Source organism: Melopsittacus undulatus, chromosome 8 (assembly GCF_012275295.1).
Source record: "Melopsittacus undulatus isolate bMelUnd1 chromosome 8, bMelUnd1.mat.Z, whole genome shotgun sequence".
In the NCBI taxonomy this organism is placed as follows: Eukaryota; Metazoa; Chordata; class Aves; order Psittaciformes; family Psittaculidae; genus Melopsittacus; species Melopsittacus undulatus.
This window is the reverse complement of record NC_047534.1, coordinates 34,696,691-34,716,881: the sequence shown is the minus strand read 5'-3', so window position 1 is coordinate 34,716,881 and position 20,191 is coordinate 34,696,691. Positions and strand designations below refer to the sequence as shown.

Here is a 20,191-nt window from a genome sequence, read left to right as displayed (position 1 = left end):
TTTTGCAATTTCTGGGTCAGTGTTCACGCTTTTTCCTCTTCTACATTTAGAACTAGTCAATTGCTCACAACTCAAAACCTTTTTTCTTCCATAGCTTCCAGTACACAAGTGTTCTGGCTACACACTTCTACTTCCTGCACTGTCAGCCCAAGGCCAAGAACAGACATTGTTTACTTCACTGCCTAATGTTCTTCAAACAGCTGTCTCAGACAAACCATCTCAACTTTTCTACTAACAGAATCACCAGGTATCTAAAATCCTTCCCTGCCCCACTTCCAATTTAAAAAGTTTAATAATGTTCAGATGAATAAATCCAGACAAAAGATACAGACTTGCAAAAGTCAGAAATTTTAAAGTGAGAAAGATTTTCTGGGTTTCTAAATTTCTGTTGCTCAGTGCCAACAGATCTGAAAAACAAATTGTTTCCATTTCTGTTTAGTCACTTTTTTGCAGCTGGGGAATAAATTGCTGAAAGTCATAAAGAACTAGTTCCTTTTATCCTGGCCCCTTTCATTAGCCTGTAGTGTCTTTCTTTTGATGACAGTTCTGAAGGAAGCTGAAGATAACAACTTGAACAAATTTAAAATATTTAAAGCTAAAATGTTATTAAAAATAATATCTGAAAATGAAAAAAAAAGAGATCTTTACCTACGTTTCATTTAAATTTTCTTCAGGTTTTCAAAAACCAGAGATTTTTACTTGTGTAGGAGTTCCCACCGTGATCTAGCCACAAGGGTGAGATCAGAAAATCCAAAAGGTGTTCTTTGCTGCCCTCTACTGCTGACTTCTCCTTGAATAAGTTTATCAGTCATCACAAACTCCCATCTTGACTCCTAAATCTACAGTAAGCCCTAAGAGCCCCCTGAAATCTGAAGAAAAGTGTATCTTGAGACAAGAATGATAGGTACAGACTTAGACTTAGGCTTTTTAATCTTATTTTCTCCTATTTTTTTCCCAACTGGGTTGCACACTGCAATATACCACATTTAAACAGTCTGAAAATGGAGTTTGTTCAGCATTATTTACCTTTTGAGAACTGTTTAGAAGAAGTGAGTACAGCAATACGAGTCTATTTTTACATACAAGACTTTTCTAATTGAAATACACTTAAAATCAACCACTAAGAGCCTGTTGCCTTCATTCTTTTAGAATCCAAAATTTGTACCTGAGCTTCACAGCAAGGGTCATGCTTGAACCATGCTTTTTTTAGCAAGTCTTACAAAGCACTGAACAATTAGTAGAATAATCACTTGCCTGGTATATTTGGATACTCTGAGGCATTTTGGTTTTGAAATCTTGTAGGACACTCCTATATTCCATAGGTATGCCAGGATAGTGGCAAGGATCCTGAAAAGGAAGTGAACTACTATTTAAACTCATATTTTGAACATTCCAATTAAAAAGCTAACAAAATCACTAAATACAAACTCTTTATACAGGAAATTCCTTCAAGACTTTCACAAGCCAAAAAGGCTCTAAAATAACCATTTTAAAACAATGTAGAATTTTGAGATTTCACTAATTAATATTTAAAAATCTACTGGATTCAGCAAATATGCTTGTTGAAAGTAAGCAACATAATGCAGGGATAGTCAGAAGAGCTTTACTCTGGGGTCTGATCAAAACTGGCACTGAACCACCCCTGGTAACAGTAAATTACCTAGGAAACAGCTCAAGGTAACTCAGAAGAAAAAGGCAAAAGGGGTATTTTTTCTCATAGGAACAGATTTAAGGCAAAAAATAAGGTAAATTACACCTAGAATGTGTCGGGAAGTGAAATTTTAGAGCCCTCCTCTCTCAGTCAACAACTCATCCAAAAAGGAGGGCTGGTTTAACACCTGCAGCTGCTTTCCAAAGCTTTTATTTCTATTATGTTTATTTATGATGTGAAGTACAGCCAGATGGAGTAAGACCTTATGTATGTTTTCTTTGGGCCTGCAGTTCAATATTGATGTATTGCTGCATTAACATTGCTCAAGTTTTTTAAAGCCTAATGTCCAAGGTAAAGATATCTGAGCACCTGAAAGTTAAATGAGCATCTCTCCGGAGTTAAGCACTTACATCTTCTGTAGATCTGAACCCCAAAGATAGTATTTAGCACGTTGTACAAACTGCAAGCATCAAGAGGTAATAAAACCCCTTTTCATTTGCTTCTACAAAAGCAGACATAGAGAACTAATTTACCATTGTGTTTAATGACTGCAACACTTCCAGGAAAAATCTGTAGAAGAAACTGACTATCAAAGTTTTCTTATAGTCTACTTTTTCACCACTGGCTGAGCCTGGAATAGCAATTTCTTTAAGAATTAGTCTGCAAGCTTCATCCAACATTTGTTCATTCCAATGTCTGTCAGGAAGAATAACAGATACAGTCAGACCAGGACTCAAAAAAATAACTACGAATTGCAGTAATACATTTACACCATGGACCATAGGCATAATCCTACTCACAATGAAACCAAAATATTGATTTTAATAATGATCCACAATTTTTGAAAGTGTTGGTCAATGTTGCTCACTGAAGTGAGGCCCCTTAGGTCTGTGGAATTGACTGCCATGCTGATGTTTTTATAATAAATAAATAAAACTTCTTACAGCTTTAAAGCTGATTTAACAGTCCTACTATTCTGCAGATACTGTCCTATATTTGAAGACAAGTGGATAACAATATTGATGCAAACTATAGATGCCTTCAAAGGACCTGATTAGTGATGGACAGTTGCAACATTTTCTGAATGGCTGTCTCCTTGAGGTATCTCAACACAGTTAATTTTCCACACAACCCTGGATATCAAAACATAAATCCATTAGAATAAATTTAATCATGTAGAGCAGCAAAAAATGAGTACTTCAACCCCTGAAACAGATGCACATTAAATGGTAAAACAGCAGTGCTCTGTTTAGATAAATGGTTTTATACTGCTTGAATTATTTGTAATATTTTTCCTCCAAAATTTGGAAAGATGGTGCAAACTGTGAGGAAATGTCAGGGATTAAGTCCAGAGATTATTATGATCTTGTGTGTGTAGAGATATGAAAAAGGCTAAGGTTTGACCTGTGCCCCTAAGTTCATCGGGCACATGTGAAGTTCTCAAACATTGTATCTGCTGGAGCCAAACTGAAGGACTAAAGAACACTGATACCAGGGGATTATAAAATTTATGGGAATTGGCATCATTTACCACTGCTTGGGTCCAGGTGTACAACTGACTATGTATACCTCATTCACCTATCTCACAGCTCCTATCTCTCATCTCTCTGAATACTTCACAGTGGAGTTTCACCAATATGCAGACTCCAAAGTGTAACCATTCTGAAAAGTCATTGTTAAGGCTTGAACAGATCATTCACTTGAATGTATCAGCCAGGCAAGAGAAATCTTTCATACTCTAAAGAAGTACATCAAACCTCTTAAAGTCTCTTCACTCAGAGATACAGAGAAGGAAGAGAAATTGTACCTTCCAGTAAGTGCCGAACAGGTTTGTTTTGCACAGACTGTGGTCGAGGCAGCACCTCCATAGAAAATGCTTAAATCCTTTATTATGTCTGTACCTTCTTCAAAAAGCACTCTCATCCCAGCATTGGTTATTGGGAGAGCATTTTCCCGTCTTGGTGCTTGTCGAAATGCACAGACATACTCCCCCTAGGGAAGATCAGACAGAAGTACAGACATGTATATATCTGAAAGTAAAATTCGTGACTGCACTAAATGAAGCAAGAGAAAAATAATGAGCACAAATTGAACTTCCTGAGCATTCAAGACCATACACTTCCTTTTCTTCACCTTTCAATAGCTTTACTATATTTGATTTTCTAGCAGCCCATACCAGTCCTCCATCATCTACACAGTTCACAAGACTTGAGACTTTTTCATGGTAGATAGCTGGAAGACAGGGATCTTGTGGAGTGGAGCTGCATTTATAACACAACCAAACAAAAGTTCAGAGGCTTCAAAAGATTGCCAAACTTCAGTATGTGGATAACATGACCCATAATTCTAAGATCCTGTTACTCAGTTCAGCAACATTTATGGAACAACCATACACATGTCCAGTATTACCTTATTTTAAGAAAAATCCTCAAGAGATGACAATGCTATACCTGCTTGTTGCCCTCATCATTTTAGGGTAAACTTCTGTCTGACTCTTTGTATATCACCAGCTACTTGCTAAGTTATGTACTTTGGCTGAAACTGGGAAACAGTATGGCACTGACAGGGTCAAATGAAGGGAATTCATAAAGTTAACAGTAATAGTGTTACCTTAAACATATGGATTATGCCCTCACCTGCTCATTATTTAGTAGTCTTTAACTCTGTATAGAGCAAACCTAAACAAATTAGTACCTTACCTTCTTAGAATGGGGAATATGGACAGAGACTAAGATCTCTTCTGGTGTAATGGTATTGTTACCAACTCCTTCTGCAAAAATATCACTCAAAGGAATCTGTCGCTTTTTTCCTATAAGAAAAAAAAATTAAAAAATGAAAAAAAAAATCCCCAATCCAGCTGGACAGGCTGGAGAGTTGGGCAGGGAGAAACTTGATGAAATTCAACAAGGGCAAGTGTAGAGTCTTGCATCTGGGGAAGAACAACTCCATGTACCAGTACAGGCTGGGGGTTGACCTGCTGGAAAGGAGTGAAGGGGAAAGGGACATGGGGGTCCTGGTGGATAGGAGGATGACCATGAGCCAGCAATGTGCCCAAGAAGGCAAATGGCATCCTAGGGTGCATTAGAAAGGGTGTGGTTAGTAGGGCAAGAGAGGTTCTCCTCCCCCTCTACTCTGCCTTGGTGAGGCCATATCTGGAATATTGCGTCCAGTTCTGGACCCCTCAGTTCAAGCAGGACAGGGAATTGCTTGAAAGAGTCCAGAGCAGAGCCACAAAGGTGATGAAGGGAGTGGAACACCTCCCTTATGAGGGAGAGGCTGAGGGAGCTGGGTCTGTTTAGCTTGGAGGAGACTGAGGGGTGACCTCATCAGTGTTTACAAATATGTAAAGGGTGGGTGTCAGGATGATGGAGCTAGGCTTTTTTCAGAGATATCCAGTGATAGGACAAGGGGCAATGGGTGTAAACTGGAGCATAGGAGGTTCCATGTGAACATCAGGAAGAACTTCTTTACTGTGGGAGTGACAGAGCACTGGAACAGGTTGCCCAGGGGGGGTGTGGAATCTCCTACAGTGGAGATATTCAAGGCCCATCTGGACAAGTTCCTGTGTGATGTGCTCTAGGTTACCCTGCTCTTGCCCGGGGGTTGGACTAGATGATCTTTTGAGGTCCCTTCCAACCCTTGGGATTCTGTGATTCTGTGTGCCATTGTGTAATCAACATTTATCAATCATATTTTAATTGGCAAGTGTGGATGGATTTTTAGCAAAGAATGGCCACATTCCCAAGTCAGCAAGTGCCTATGTGGAGCTTGACATGAACCAAGGATGAAGAAAGCCATGGGTAAAGAAGCAAAAGAAACAGTGCAAGCAAGATAAGAAGAAACTGGAATGTGCTAAGACACAATAGTGAACTGTTAGCAAGTTTTAAAGGCTAGGTTCCCATACGCTCAATTTAACCAATTGTATACTAGTTGCTGTGTGCTACATTGTATTTGTATCTAATTTTAATACTGCAAGCTATTGAATATGTATCCACTAATACAGCAAGCTATTGAATATGTATCCTATATGTATATATATGAATATGTATCTTAATACAGCCAGTTATTGTCTTAATACGGCAAGTTATTGTGTATGTATCCAATTATAATACAGCAAGCTCTTGTAAGCAGATGCAGACAACAGTATAAAAAGGATAGATCCTTTGTAATAAATGGCTTTTGTCTGATCACATTGATCTCTGACTGAGTCCATTTTTCTGCGGCAGGCAAGAAATACCTGCAGCCTTCCTGAATGGATAATAACTGCAGTTTCCTTAACAAATTATTAGTGGCATGCTCTATAAATACAAATGAGTGCTTCGTCTTCCATAGTTTCATCACACCAGTCCTAAGAAAGTGCCCAGAGATCAATCCTCATTCTATAACCCTCCCTTCTGATACTGCCACAGTCATCCCATCCCCACTTCTGTTAATCTGTGCCAAATCAAATCAGCTGCTGTCATTGTTACCTTTCTTTCTAAAACATAAATAATTAGGAAGGAAACTGAATGGGAAGGAACTGTTGTAATAGTTGAAAAACAAAAACCATTTTTGTGTTTGTGGGGTTTTTTGTGTGCTTGTTTTTGTTGCTCTGAGATTTTGAACATTTTTAGGAGTCCAGAAGAGAATAAACACTATTGCCTTTTTCTTTCTCTTTTTGGTAGATAATTCAAAAAGTGATTATGTTTGATATTCTGTGATACATACTATTAAAGATTGAATTTTCAAAAGGAAAGAGAACAAAATTCTGCAAGGAACCTGAATCTGTAAAAGCCAATTGAATACTTAAACTTCATCTATGCTAAATCAGGTTTGCCAATACCACTACTCAGCTATGCTAAAAAGCCTTGTGGAAACGTGGTATTTTAACACATATAATTGATGCTATTAATTAGCCCAAAGAGTTTTGTTGGTAGAACTGTAGCTGTACTAGTAACACAACTGCCAAATAGCATCATTGCTCTCCAAGAACAGAGGCACGACCATTGTACAGGAAATTCACAGTGATTCACCAGCGTGGAATTTAACCATGTGTTTGGCAGATGAAGTCAAAGTGTATTTTTTACTAGTCTTCCGTGTCCTTTGTACTTCTCACATGCTGCCTGAGGGGTTCAATGCATTTTTAAGTAAATGATTTCTTATTACTAGACACTATTTATCTTGCAGTAGCCCTGACCTATCACAAGACTTTCTATAACAAGATAATCTTCTGTGTCATTTTTAAAAGGTTCATGTATTAAAACACTCCCATCACATCCAATGAACATTGTTAATCATATTCATGAACAATGAACTTTACACCAAGACTATTTTTGTCATGTTTTTCATGTTATGTGATGATGACACTGTAGCCTGTTCATTCTAGAATATAATTCAGCATGAAAACTGCATTTCTCAGATGTAAGTAGTGTGACAGCAAAACCTTAGTAAAGGAATTCTATTTTGCTAAAATTTGATTCTGAAAAAACAGCATTGTTAAGAATAGCAGCACTGGTGTTTCTGGATTTTTGCTTTTGCAGTTCCATCCACAATGTTCTTGGTCTACATACCTCAAGATTATTGTATAATCCCACCTGTGATTGGGCAATAATACACCCTAGGAAGGTGCATTTTCTCTTACACTGTGATCTAAGATAAATGCTAAAAATTAACAGTGCTTCTACAACTCCTTTTCTTGAACAATCCACTTTTCCTGTGTTTCACTGACTACTGTTTGGTAAAGATAATCTGTCTGACAGCTATTTTTGCCTCTCAATGTCAAACTATGAAGGAAGAATCCGTTGAAATCACTGACAAACTAGCTGAGTTACTAATGACCAGTAACAAGTGGTGTCCCTCAGCGATCGGTGTTGGGATCAGTCTTCTTTAACATCTGTTGGTGACATGGACAGTGGGATTGAGTGTGCCCTCAGCAAGTTTGCCGATGACACCAAGCTGTGTGGTTCCGTTGATATGCTGGAGGGAAGGAATGCCATTCAGAGGGACCTTGACACACTTGTGAGGTGGGCTGATGCCAACCTCATGAAGTTTAACCATACCAAGTGCAAGGTCCTATGCCTGGGTCGGAGCAATCCAAGGCACAGTTACAGGTTGGACAAAAAGGAAATTAATGGCAGTCCTGTGGAGAAGGACTTGGGGGTGTTGGTCGATGGGAAAATGAACATGAGCCAGCTTCAGTGTGCGCTCGCAGCCCAGAAAGCCAACTGTATCCTGGGCTGCATCAAAAGGAGCATGACCAGCAGGTCGAAAGAGGTGATCCTGCCCCTCTACTCTGCTCTCGTGAGACCTCACTTGGAGTATTGTGTGCAGTTCTGGTGTCCTCAATATAAAAAGGACATGGAACTGTTGGAACAAGTCCAGAGGAGGGCCACGAGGATGATCAGGGGACTGGAGCACCTCCCATATGAAGACAGGCTGAGAAAGTTGGGGCTGTTCAGCCTGGAGAAGAGAAGGCTGCGTGGAGACCTCATAGCAGCCTTCCAGTATCTGAAGGGGGCCTATAGGGATGGTGGTGAGGGACTCTTCATTAGGGACTGTACTGATAGGACAAGGGGTAATGGGTTGAAACTTAAACAGGGGAAGTTTAGATTGGATATAAGGAAGAAATTCTTTACTGTTAGGGTGGTGAGGTACTGGAATGGGTTGCCCAGGGAGACTGTGAATGCTCCATCCCTGTCAGTGTTCAAGACCAGGTTGGATGAAGCCTTGGGTGATATGGTTTAGGGTGGGGTGTCCCTGCCCATGGCAGGGGGGTTGGAACTAGATGATCTTAAGGTCCTTTCCAACCCTAACTATTCTATGATTCTATGATTCTATGAAATCATACAACACAAGTTTTTAGATGTCTATTCCAATAAATCCTGGCTCAGAAATAACCCCTATAGAACATATATTGCAGAGTATTAGGTGGTCTGACATGGCAACATCCACTCTGTCTAGATCAAGGGCAAAGAGAACACAAGCTATTTGGTAGAGAGCATGCAATTCCGTCATACCAGATAGCTGTTTACTAATAGTTTCATCAACCTTCCACGGGTAATGTGGAGTACAAGAAAAGGAACAGGTAGAGGGTAGTATATATATCAGCAATGAAAGGAAACTGTGAAAATGAACATAGAAAAAGGCACTTGACTATGAACTCCTGTATCAGAAGTACCTGTGAGGAACAAAAAGCCAGAGGTCTTATCAGGGCCAGAGGGTGATTTTAAACCAGTTGCAAAGGATCAATTACACACACACACAAAAAATACCAGGGGGGTGGCGTGGTAATATACAGCTACTCAAATTGCGAGGTTTTAGGAGTGCTTATAGTAATTCACTGCCTACAGAAGTACATGTGATCTGGTTGGTCTGAATGCTTACCCCTGAAATGATAAGCTTTGACATGTTCTTTTGCAAACTGCATCTCTTGCAGATGAGAGTGGGAAAAGAGTTCCTTGACAAATTCCCACCTGTTATTTCCCCTCTCCCCATGAAATAGGATCCTGTACCTCCAGCACTACTAAAGAGACAGGCTATGTCCTCTTACCTCTTGAAACCAGACTGAGCATACAATTGCTGGCTGCCAGGATAGGATTCAAGTCTGAGGCTGATTTTCTACTTATGACGTTTCCACCTAACGACTTGAAAAAAAAGAAATTTATGTAAGCCTTTCTCCATCACCTTCACATTTTTATATCAACTGACAATATAACATGCAGACAATATATAAATTTATACATATTGAAGCTCAAAAAAAGATGTATTGATAAAAAATTCACTGCTATAAACAGACATAAAAATGCAAGTTTTGCACGCACCCAGGAGCAATTTCACATTTGTTACAAACATTACTGCAAGTAACGCACAACATACAGCAACATTTCTTATCTGTTCTCCACCCAGAGTTCTTAGTTGTTGCAAGACAGCACAGAAAACCTTTGTCTTCTCTTCAGGGAACTCCGAGATTGCATTTGTCAAAACATCTTTCACTACAGACAGGCTGCAGGCAGCTCCCAGAGTTAACCCTGTAAGCAAAAGATTATGAAAGTGTGATGTGCACATTTGTTTTATTGCCTAGGTTTTAAGCTATATCCTGGTCTGTCCCAGCAGACTAGAGGGAGGCCTGCTCATGTAGAATACAGGTAGATAAAAGGGGAGAGGCCTTCGCATATTACAGGGACTGTGACCTTTCATTTCAGGAGACTGAGGAAAAATTTCATGAAATGATGAAACTGAGCTTATAGCTCACCAATTCTACTATAAGGGCAATCCTTTCTCTGCTTCCAGCTGCCCACTGTAACTGCTTATCTTGCACCAACTTTGAGCAAATGTTTAGGTGACATTTCACCCAAAGGCAAGTCAGCTTCATAATGCTTTCAACAGGCTCTTCCTATTTTTAAACACGATTTCCATCATCATTTGATCTTGCTTTGCATATGTACATTCTAGATATTATCCTACAATATGGGTAGGTAGCTTTTGCAAAAAACCCAAATAGTCCTAACACTGAATACAGTGTTCTTTTTCCCACTAGAAGAAGACAACTGATAACTATATGCATTTATTTAAGTAGTTATATTTTTTAAGTTTATTCTTTTAAAAAAATCAGTATTGTAAAAAGGTAAACAGCACCTTTCTGTTCAAAATTATTAACACATTTCATGTCATGTATGAAAATTCTGAATGAACATTGGAATTCAATAAAAATTATAAATCAAAAGACAATTTTAAATGGTTTTTTATTAATCATTTAAAGCAATACTAAATTTTGTATATTTAAAACAAAAAATAATCAAACATGTTTTGCATTTAAATTTGATTAAAGAGAAGAACTATTATTTCTGTTTGACAAACTAAACTGCCTATCTCATTTTAGAACTAGTAAGTCTCACCTTCTCATAACTAGGTTTTATTTATAGATTTAAAACCCCAGTAAGCATTCTCCCTGCTTCTTTCCAATTCCTAACTACTCTTCAGTTAAGAGCAAACTAGTAATTTACTAGAACTGCACGACTGATCTGAAATTAAAAAGATACTCTACAAGCAATGACAGGCCTGTCAAATACAGTTTACACTTCAAAAAGTGGCTTCAGGCATATAGCAAGTAATTTTCATCAGATATAAAGATTTACTTCCCTTAAAATTTTGTCAGTAAACTTCCACAACATAATTTATATTTTATTAATTCAGGCTATTATAGTAAGTTCAAAGCCATTTCTAGTTGCTATTCCTAATTTCAATAGAATTTATTTATATAAAAACTAAAACCTAGCGCAACTTTAACTAAAACCAAACCTCTGTGCTTCTCTTAAATATATAAATTGAGGTACAAAATTTTTCATCTACAATAATTAATGCTGTTATGATTGAGAATAAGATTAGCTATGCCAGTTTAATCACAGCCCTTTTTCTAGTGTAGACAAGCATGCAATGTTGCTAAATCTCTGTGGTTCTGTATTAGTGTTTCTCTGTTATATAGCACAGTGTGGTACAGAGATCACAAAGCAAATATTGCATGACTTAGCACCACAACCAGTACTACGAGAATAATTACCCTTGCACTATTATGACTATAGGGGCCCAAGATAATATTGCTGGTCAGTATTGCACTGTGTCATGAAGACAAAACTGTATCATGCACTGGGACAGCAGCCACAGCCATCTTGACCTGGGAAAGAAGCATGCAAACTTAGGAATAAGTTGCACAGTGCTTCACATCTTCAGCACTTTGGAATGATGCAGTGTGCCTTACTGCGTAAGAATCTGAACAAAGTAAAGCCTACTGACCATCTTCTGTGCATTTCACCACATTCAGATCTGGGATCCTTGCAGGAGCAATAACAACTGGATGGAACACGCCTCTGAATTTCATCTCAGGGCCTGCCAGATAGGAATAGACTTAGACAAAAGACATTTTCCATAATGCCAACTCCAACTTAGTCAAGAGTGAATTTAAGAATGAAAATGTAAAAAGAATTATATATGTAGCCCATGCCCCCCAGGCACACTATGGTAACAAGAGCTATTCTGGCTGTATACATACCCACACTGGTGTTCCCAACCAGAAGAGGTGCTTTGGGATGGGCAACTTTCATATCCAGTAATTCATCTAAGCTTACAGGAGAAATCCATGTCATTCGCTCACCATGAAAAAAAAGAGTTCTTTTTGGCTGATTTTCAGCCATTCTCTGATGGGGAAATACGGTAGATTTAAATAGTTAAGACATGTAGATAGGTGCAAGGTCTAACAGAGAGATTTCATATTAAACAAAGCTCTTAAACAATGGCAGTTCTACTTAATCCTTCAAAATTGGACAGAAATGGGACTGTTATCCTGATTCTTTAGGTGAATCAAGACTACACGGGTGAAATTACTTTAATTAATTACAATGGGCTTGATGACTGATAATAATCGATTGATTGATAATAAATTGCCCCCAGGAAAAAATGTAGGAATAGATCCTCCAATTGCTGAAATTATTATAAAAGTGGTAAAAAATACTTAGGGAGGCGTTTGCACACCTAGCTTGCTTGGAGGTAACCAATGACACCAGAAGCAACATCCCCTTCTAGATTAAGCATGCATGTGGATGTCTGGCTGTTCTAGCACTGTTCACTGATCATTTGGAAATAGCTTGTGAACTGGTGGTGGTACAAATACATGGTCAAGAACCCCTGTCCCACATTTCATCAACCTTTCTCCATAAGCCGCCAGCTACTTACAGAGATTTTGACTTTGAATCTATAGATTGATAATAATGCAAAGCAAATGGCTTTAGTTTTTTTTCTAGGGCAAATACCATTGTCAATAATTAAGCATGCCTGACACTTTCCATTTCAGTGCCCTTGTTTCAGCTGGTTATACCTTTGTCATACTTTAATCACTGGGGTTAAACACTCCCCAGTCTGGGTTGCTACTTGAGGCTGACACTTTGACAGAAAAGATAAAAAACAACTATTAAGCAACAAAATGGGGAAATGCATTTTCTTTTTGCCAATGTTAAAATGTATCTGCTATTCAGTTTGATGCGAAGCATTTGTATTTTCAGATGCTGCACTGAAAACCCAGTTTAGGTTACTTTGACTTCTCACCTAACTCTGCAACTGCATTTTTTTAATATGATTATTTTTAATGTGAATAGTCAATAAGATCACTGAGAAAAAAAACAAAAAGGATTTATATTAAAATGCTATGATATTTTTTTCTGCTGAATTACTGCTAAACAGGACTTCAGAACGAGTTCTGAACTATGGACTACTAAGGAAAATACGGTGTCAAATAATAGCGTATAAGCAGCAAAAATTACCATTAGTTCTGGAGGAAATATAAGCTCCTGGGTGGGATCTAAGGGCTGGAATTCATCTGCTGAAAACAGTCTGGTGGAAACCTTAAAAAGAAAGAGAACAAGCAAAGGCAAAGGATTTTCTGTCATCATTAATTCCATAAATAAAAAATAACGCAACCCCAAAACCAAACCATGATGGGCCCACTGAAGTCAGTAGAAAATTAGTCATTCCATTATTATTTGGATTTGGTGCTAAATTGCCATGCACCATTTGGAGCTGCTGAGGTGAAGGAAATGTTTGTAACAGTTTCTCTAAGTTCACTGCTAACACAAATGACTGTGCATAATATGATGATCACTGTAGGTGATCTCACCAGAGCTGAGATTAATGATGTTCCTGAACTTGAAGAACTACTCAAATCTCAGCTCTGGAGGTCCAATCTACTTATACTAACTACCTGTCACATCATCACCACCTCATACAAATATGCATAGAGAAGCCTTAATTTTTAGAAATATCTCTGCAAGGAATAATGTATCTTATTTTACAACTAATATTATGTGAATAAGGTAGAGGAATAAATGACAGACTGTACTGCATTTACTTTAATTACAAGAAAAAAGCCAAGCAATATTTTATTAAGTTTTGTATTTAAATAGGACAGGTAAAATACTTAAAACCCTACCTTCTCTTCCTTGTCAAACAAATAATTTTCCTGATCACAGCAACACTTTCCATTTGCTTTCCTTTGACAACAAATGGATTCCTAAAGTAGGAATATTCCATTAGTGAAACACTGCCCAGAATGTCAGTCACTTAAAGTCTGCTTAAGCCAGTAAAAGTGTCTCTATTTCAATAAAATTCTGGATGAAGTTTAATAATAAGCTAAATTGGAAGAACTGTGTTTTAAAGAAGTAATATTCAAAAACAACTTAAAATCATCAGATGTTGAAGTCCTTAATACAAAATAATTCATACTATGTGAAATTCAATTGACCTTGTGAGAGCACACGAAGATAGCTTGTATTATTTCTTTTACTCACTGTTCACCCTCTCATCTTTCACTGTAGGTTTCTGAAATGTTGCACTACACGATAAATTACTAAGAACATTAATGCAAATTCTGCTTTTATTTATGCCAGTCCTGAACCATAGTAAAACACACACAGTTATTTCAGATTCCTCTTCATAACTTAGGCTAGACACCAAGTTCATCTGTTAATCATTTTTTGTAACGCGTTAGGCCACTATAACTCTTACTCAGATCTACACCTGTTAACAGAGAAAAGAGATGATCTTGATGAAAATCTTGATGGTTTCTATATAGATATGTACCAATTGGCACAATCTAGTATTCCTATTATCACTACTTCTTACCTTACAGAAGGTTTTACAGGCATCTAGGATTGGCCTATACCCAGTACAGCGGCACAAGTTTCCTGAAAAAAAAAGGAAATCAGTAAGAAAAAGCTTTGTTCTAAAGTACACAGCTTTAAAATGTCTTTATATGAGATTTGTGGGTTTGAAGCTTAGCTCTCCAAAAGATAAAAAAGGTAAGTGTGACAAGACCTGGGACCCTGCAGCCCCTGAGGAAAAAAGCTACTGTTTCAAGGTGAGTATGGTATACTTGATATTTGCACTAGAGGGAATGCCATCTGCAGCTTAGTATGGAGGAGAATAAGAAACTGTATAATATTCTTCACCCACTCAAAATGGTTTTCTCCTTCCCCTTGACTTACTTCTAATAGTGAAGGAAGTTAGCATGATAATTCCATCTAGGTTCATCTCACAGTAACAGGAAATGCTTTTGGCTCCACTTTGACTCTAGAGCACAACAGATGACAGAAGGCTATTTTACCTGCACTCTGCAATAAATGCTCACTCTTTCCCTTTCTGAAGATGGTCAGCATCTCTTCGTCTAGACTCTTTTATTCCTACCACAAAGGGCTCTCCTGTGAGATTTATGACACTCTAACTCCAGATGTAACAGGATTTCAGAGATGTTCAGATGCAATTGCTTCTCCAATATGACATCATTTTTGCACATCTGATTTAAAGCACTTCAAAAGATATATATGAGGATGTTTTGAACACCTGTCCCTGAAATGATCCACAGCTCCATGCTTCATTTTCCTGAAGAATGACAAGGAATACAAGTCCTGTATCCAGTAGGAAGTCTGTTTGGGAGCATTATTTGTATGAAGTACATACATACATGCATGCATGCATGTGTACTGATACAGACATGCAATCATACAAAGTATCTGAAGAAAATGGTTTGAGGACATATCTACAAATTAAAAAGCGGCAATATTTACCAGCCAGAGCTGTAATCATCTGTTCTGGCGTTGGCTCTGGGTAGTTTCTTAGCAAAGTGTATATAGACATCACCATGCCGGGAGAGCAGAAACCACACTGGGAGCCATGGCACTTGGCAAGCCTCTCCTAAAATGAAACATCATAACTAGCACTCCTTCCAGCATACATCACCAGTCTAATGAACTCCTAAATGACACCATACCAAATGCGCCTTCAAAGTAAATCAGACTTTAAAAATAAAACAATTTAAGAAATCTCAAATAAGAACAATTATTTTGTGTGATCCCCAGGCATATCTCACTAAGGAAGCTAATTAACCTTCAATGGAATTCTTTTTGGCCTTCATACTAAAACATCAGCTGAAGGGGTACTGTCCAAGATGTGTCATTATCTCAAACAGAGCACAAGCCTGATCCACCCCAACAATTCTTAGATACTATTTGATCAGGCTTGATCAGGCAAGATCCACCATGAAGCATATCTCATTAGCCTTGACCAACCAACCATCAGAAATTTGTGCTGTCATCTGTTATCATTTAGCAGGGAGAATAACCATCATCTGACATTCCCATGCCCTAAAAGCACTGCCACTCAAGCCAGCCCATACAAAGGAAGAAATCAATTACTCTTACATGGTGATACTGTACTCTCACCTGAACTGGGTGAACCCTGGTTTTTGTACTTCCAACACCTTCCACTGTGGTCACTGCTGCACCATACAAAGAGCAAATGGGAAGCAAACATGCATTTGCTGAGTAATGTCTTTGAAACATAAAGGAGAATAAATAACATGAATATTTTTATTATAATATTAATGAATATTATTTTACAGTCAATCAAGACATAGTCTATGCTTATAAAGCAGTCATTATCATCATTTGGAATGAGAATAGGCTTTATGGAAGTGATCACTTACTAGCTGTGCTTCTAGTCCCCACTATAAAACCCACATCTGTGAGGGCAGTTCTGCAGAATTCGTGTTTTCTGAATACTTCAGTCTTTTCTAATTGCCCTCTTGTCTCTCCTGCTCACAAGCAACTTGTTAAGCACATTTTGGAGCAGGAAGATGAGGAAGGGAGGGCTGGTGTAGTAAAGGATTACTGCTGCATATAATAAAATTTATGACTCAAAGGAAATTCTTATATAAAATAAATATAATTCTGAATAGGAACTATATACTAAAAATGAAAATCCCTCAAGAGTTTTTCAGCATCAGCAATATAATGCTTTGGTTTACTATAATTAAAATGTTTCTTGTCAAGTGTCATTCTGACTGCTTCAATTACAAGTCTTTGAATAAACGTAAACATTTTCATTCGCACTGAATTCCAATATAATGAAATTGCCAAAAGGAACAACTGGAACATTTTGACTTTTTCCTCACTTAAAAAATATTCAACTGACAATGACATGTTACTGTTTAACAATTTGACTGGTGTTTTCTCAATTTCGAAGTAATTTATTCCAGTTTTTACTTAATGAAACTCTTGAGTATCAAAGTCCTTTTTGTGGGTGAGCTGTAGAAATGGAGTTAAAGGGCTGGTAAGATTCAAACTTCTGCCTGCCCTGTCTTCCCACCAGTCATACGACACTGCTGGTTTTTGGCTGGGATAGAATTACCTTTTTTCACAGTAGCTGTGGGGGGGCCATGTTCTGGATTTGTGTTAAAAACTGACTTGATAATGCAGAGATGTTTTAGTTACTGCTGAGCAGTGCTTACACAGAGTCATGGCCTTTTCTGCTTCTCACCCCACCCCACCAGCGAGTAAGCTGCGAGTGCACAGGGAGTTGGGAGGGGACACAGCTCAGCATATAAAGCTGGGAGAAGGAAGGGGGAGAAGTTCAGAGTGATGGTGTCTGTCTTCCCAAAGAAATGCTACGTGTGATGGAGCCCTACTTTCCTGGAAATGGCTGAACACCTGCCTACCAAAGCGAAGTGGTGAATTTAATTCCTTGTTTTTCTTTGCTTGTGCACACACCTTTTGCTTCACCTATTAAACTGTCTTTACCTCAACTCAGGAGTTTTCTCACTATTCAACTCTCTCCCCTCTCCCACCATGGGGGAGTCAGTGAGTGGCTGTGTGAGACCTAGCAGCCAGTTGGGATTAAACCATGACAGAGATGCAGGTAGAAACCACATTCTAGTTGTCAGTAAACAGGGTGTTAAATGTATACCTCCTGAAAAGAAAACTCCTCACAGGAGTTATCAGCATATAGGAGCAAATTAAACACTTGAGAACAATATATTAGCAAATTTGCAACATAGCTGAATCAACAGTAGTTTTTTTTACAGCGGTCTCTTTTGGATTAAAGTGATCTTTTGGATCCTTTCACTGTTAAATACAGATTCTACAAATTTATTTATACAGTTGCATATCTGGGAATGGTATCTACAGCCATAAAATTGTATGGTTTTCCAAATTTTTTGTTAAGGATACCGTATCTTCTTTGAAGCTGGCTCGTAAGTTGATATCATCACCGTGCAGGCACCACAGCCACCTCCTCCACAGCCATACTTGGTTCCTGTAAGATGGACTGAAAACACTGTCATTAGGGAAAAAAAATCAAGTTGCATTCTGGCCTTTATTCTGCACAAAAGCTTGAGGCTACCTTTTTGCTGAACAATTAAGGAACACAGAATTGGTTTGGTATGACTGCATATGTATCAGACTCTTTCCTATGTTGGATTAAAATTTTCAGTGAAAGTAAGACTGAATCTAAGGAATGGCATGACAAAAATCCTGGTCTCAAGAAAACAGAAAACTTGATTTCAACTTCTGTTGGAAGAGGAGTAAACTGGGATAGAAAGAGGAAGTGATAAACAGTTTCCCAATTGAAAATATGAAAGAAACTTGTAACAGGCAAAATAGCTATATTCCTGAAGTTCCAGTGGAACACTAAACCCAATATCCCTTCTTTTCCCAGAGGGCCCCTTCATAGTCATGCTATCAACCTTGCCTCCCATCTGAAAAATCACACTTATGAGAGAAGTACTCATTTCTATGAATCTGTAACAGTGGCCAATCTGAGGCTCTGAATTGACAAACAGCTAATTTGATGTTCTACAGCCACCACAAGGAAGATGACTTACTCCCTATTTCTTCTGTCCTTCCTCTTCATGCTCCAAAACCCAAGATCTCTTGCACCGAGTCTTTTTCTCACCTGTCTCTTCCGTGAACTAACTAATGATGAACTGACTACTTGGCAGCTGAGACCCTAATCCAGCTGGAAGACTTCTACAGAACTCCAACTCTATCAAGCTATACATATATCAGCCAAAATGTTCTTAGGTTTCTTTACAGGGGGAGAGGTACGCACATACGGATCATGCCTGTTGACATAACTTTGTTTAGGAAACTACACTAAAAATACAGCAGTGCAAGGAAGAGTATTTGGCTTAAGAAAGACACATAATTTAATATGGTTGTTTTATGTCAAGGGAGTAACAACTTCCTTAACCTGGAAAATCACCTTTAATTATAACTCCTGAGAATTTTATTCTGGTAAGGCTTTCAAAGAAGTTATTTGAAGCGATTTTCAAATAAGGGAACAGACAAGAAAAGGATACGTCTCCTTCGCAGGTAAGATAACAGCATTTGTTCAGGATCAGCATTTTTCTCTATTACCTGCAGTATGAAAAATAAAGTTTAACAAAGAAACCAAGGATTTTCAAAATATAAGGCACAGACTATACTCCCACAAAGGCAGAAGAGAGTCCTTCTCTAGTTCCCTCTCTTAGAACTAGACTAATTGCAAGATCACGGAACAGTTTGGGTTCCTTCTGGAAATTTCTTCTCAGACAGATATGTTTTGCAGAAAAGAAGTGCCAGGGCACCTTGCAACTACTAAAAATAACTGCTGCTCAGTGAAAGGTCACACTAAGGCCACACTAGAAGTAAAAATGCAGGAGAATTTTGCTACGATAGAGGCAGCATAGCATAAATAATGTTTTGCAGATTTTTAGAGTGCACCTGACACTTTAACCTACTGGGATGACCACTAGAGAAGCCTGAGGGACTATCAGCAGGATCCAGCTTTCTTCTAGCCTTATATAAACTTTCACTTGCCCTAACAGACTAGCAATAGAGAGCAACAGAAAAGCCCACATTCTTGACTGATTACAGTATTTCTTATTCCATTGCTTAGAATCAGCTAGTCCATTCCAGTTATATTGAATCAACAGCCAGTTTAATTCTTGTAATATTACCCTTGGCCAGTACGTTGGCCAGTCATCCATATTTTGGCACCTGCGTCTTGTGGATTTTCTGTTGTGCCTCTGAAACTCTAATACCATCTGATACTTCCCCAATACCTTTGAAGATGAGAAGCCAGGCATTTACACATGAAAACTAGTTTGCTTGCCAGCAAAATTTGATACCTAACTGAAAATCCATTTCCTTTTGATGTTTTTCCCCTCAAATGCAGCAGAGATAGCTAAAACTGGATGTTGTAATCGTGTTTGTCCTCTTCTGCTGCTTCTCCCTTTCTAACAGCACTTGCTGTACGCAGAAGAGCATAGTAGTATGTGGGGGTGGACTCCCTACCAGCAAGGAGATGGCAAGGAGCACTTCTGGAAGCTTGCGTGAGCATTCAGTTAAGTCAGGAAACCAAATCCGTGCCCACACTCTTCGGGGTTATTTCTGGAACAACAGCCGCCCTTTCTCCACACTCTCTCCGGGCAAACACTTACCTTCCTCCCATTCACATAGAAAATCAGGTCGTCGGCAGCCCCTCCTCGAAGAGACATTTCGTCCCAGGCCGGAACCAGCAGCAGATGGGGCAGGGACAGGGTCGCGGAGGGAGGGGGGGGGGGGGGGGGAGAGGGGCGGCCCGAGCGGCACAGCGCCCGCAGCTGGAGGCTGAGCCGCCGTGCCTCAAAACGTGACTCGTCAGTTGCTCCTGACATCGACAGCCGATCACGCAGCCGATCACGCCGTTTATATACTGGATCCT

At 38.7% G+C, this 20,191-nt stretch overlaps 1 protein-coding gene across 2 annotated transcripts in view; it reads right to left on the bottom strand.

Moving 5' to 3' along the window:
• AOX1 (aldehyde oxidase 1) overlaps positions 1-19,985 on the bottom strand; it is a 44,132-nt gene extending 24,147 nt beyond the window's left edge. The window contains 16 exon segments of one of the 2 annotated variants that reach the window (NM_001281550.1): positions 1,252-1,347; positions 2,185-2,347; positions 3,459-3,643; positions 4,351-4,460; positions 9,180-9,273; positions 9,506-9,657; positions 11,420-11,512; positions 11,676-11,820; positions 12,940-13,020; positions 13,605-13,685; positions 14,297-14,358; positions 15,238-15,364; positions 15,892-16,000; positions 17,677-17,773; positions 18,807-18,864; positions 19,929-19,985. In NM_001281550.1, the coding sequence (NP_001268479.1) occupies positions 1,252-1,347; positions 2,185-2,347; positions 3,459-3,643; positions 4,351-4,460; positions 9,180-9,273; positions 9,506-9,657; positions 11,420-11,512; positions 11,676-11,820; positions 12,940-13,020; positions 13,605-13,685; positions 14,297-14,358; positions 15,238-15,364; positions 15,892-16,000; positions 17,677-17,773; positions 18,807-18,864; positions 19,929-19,985 (1,710 nt within the window). 2 annotated transcript variants of the gene reach the window in all.
• Between the last annotated feature and the right edge of the window lie 206 nt (positions 19,986-20,191).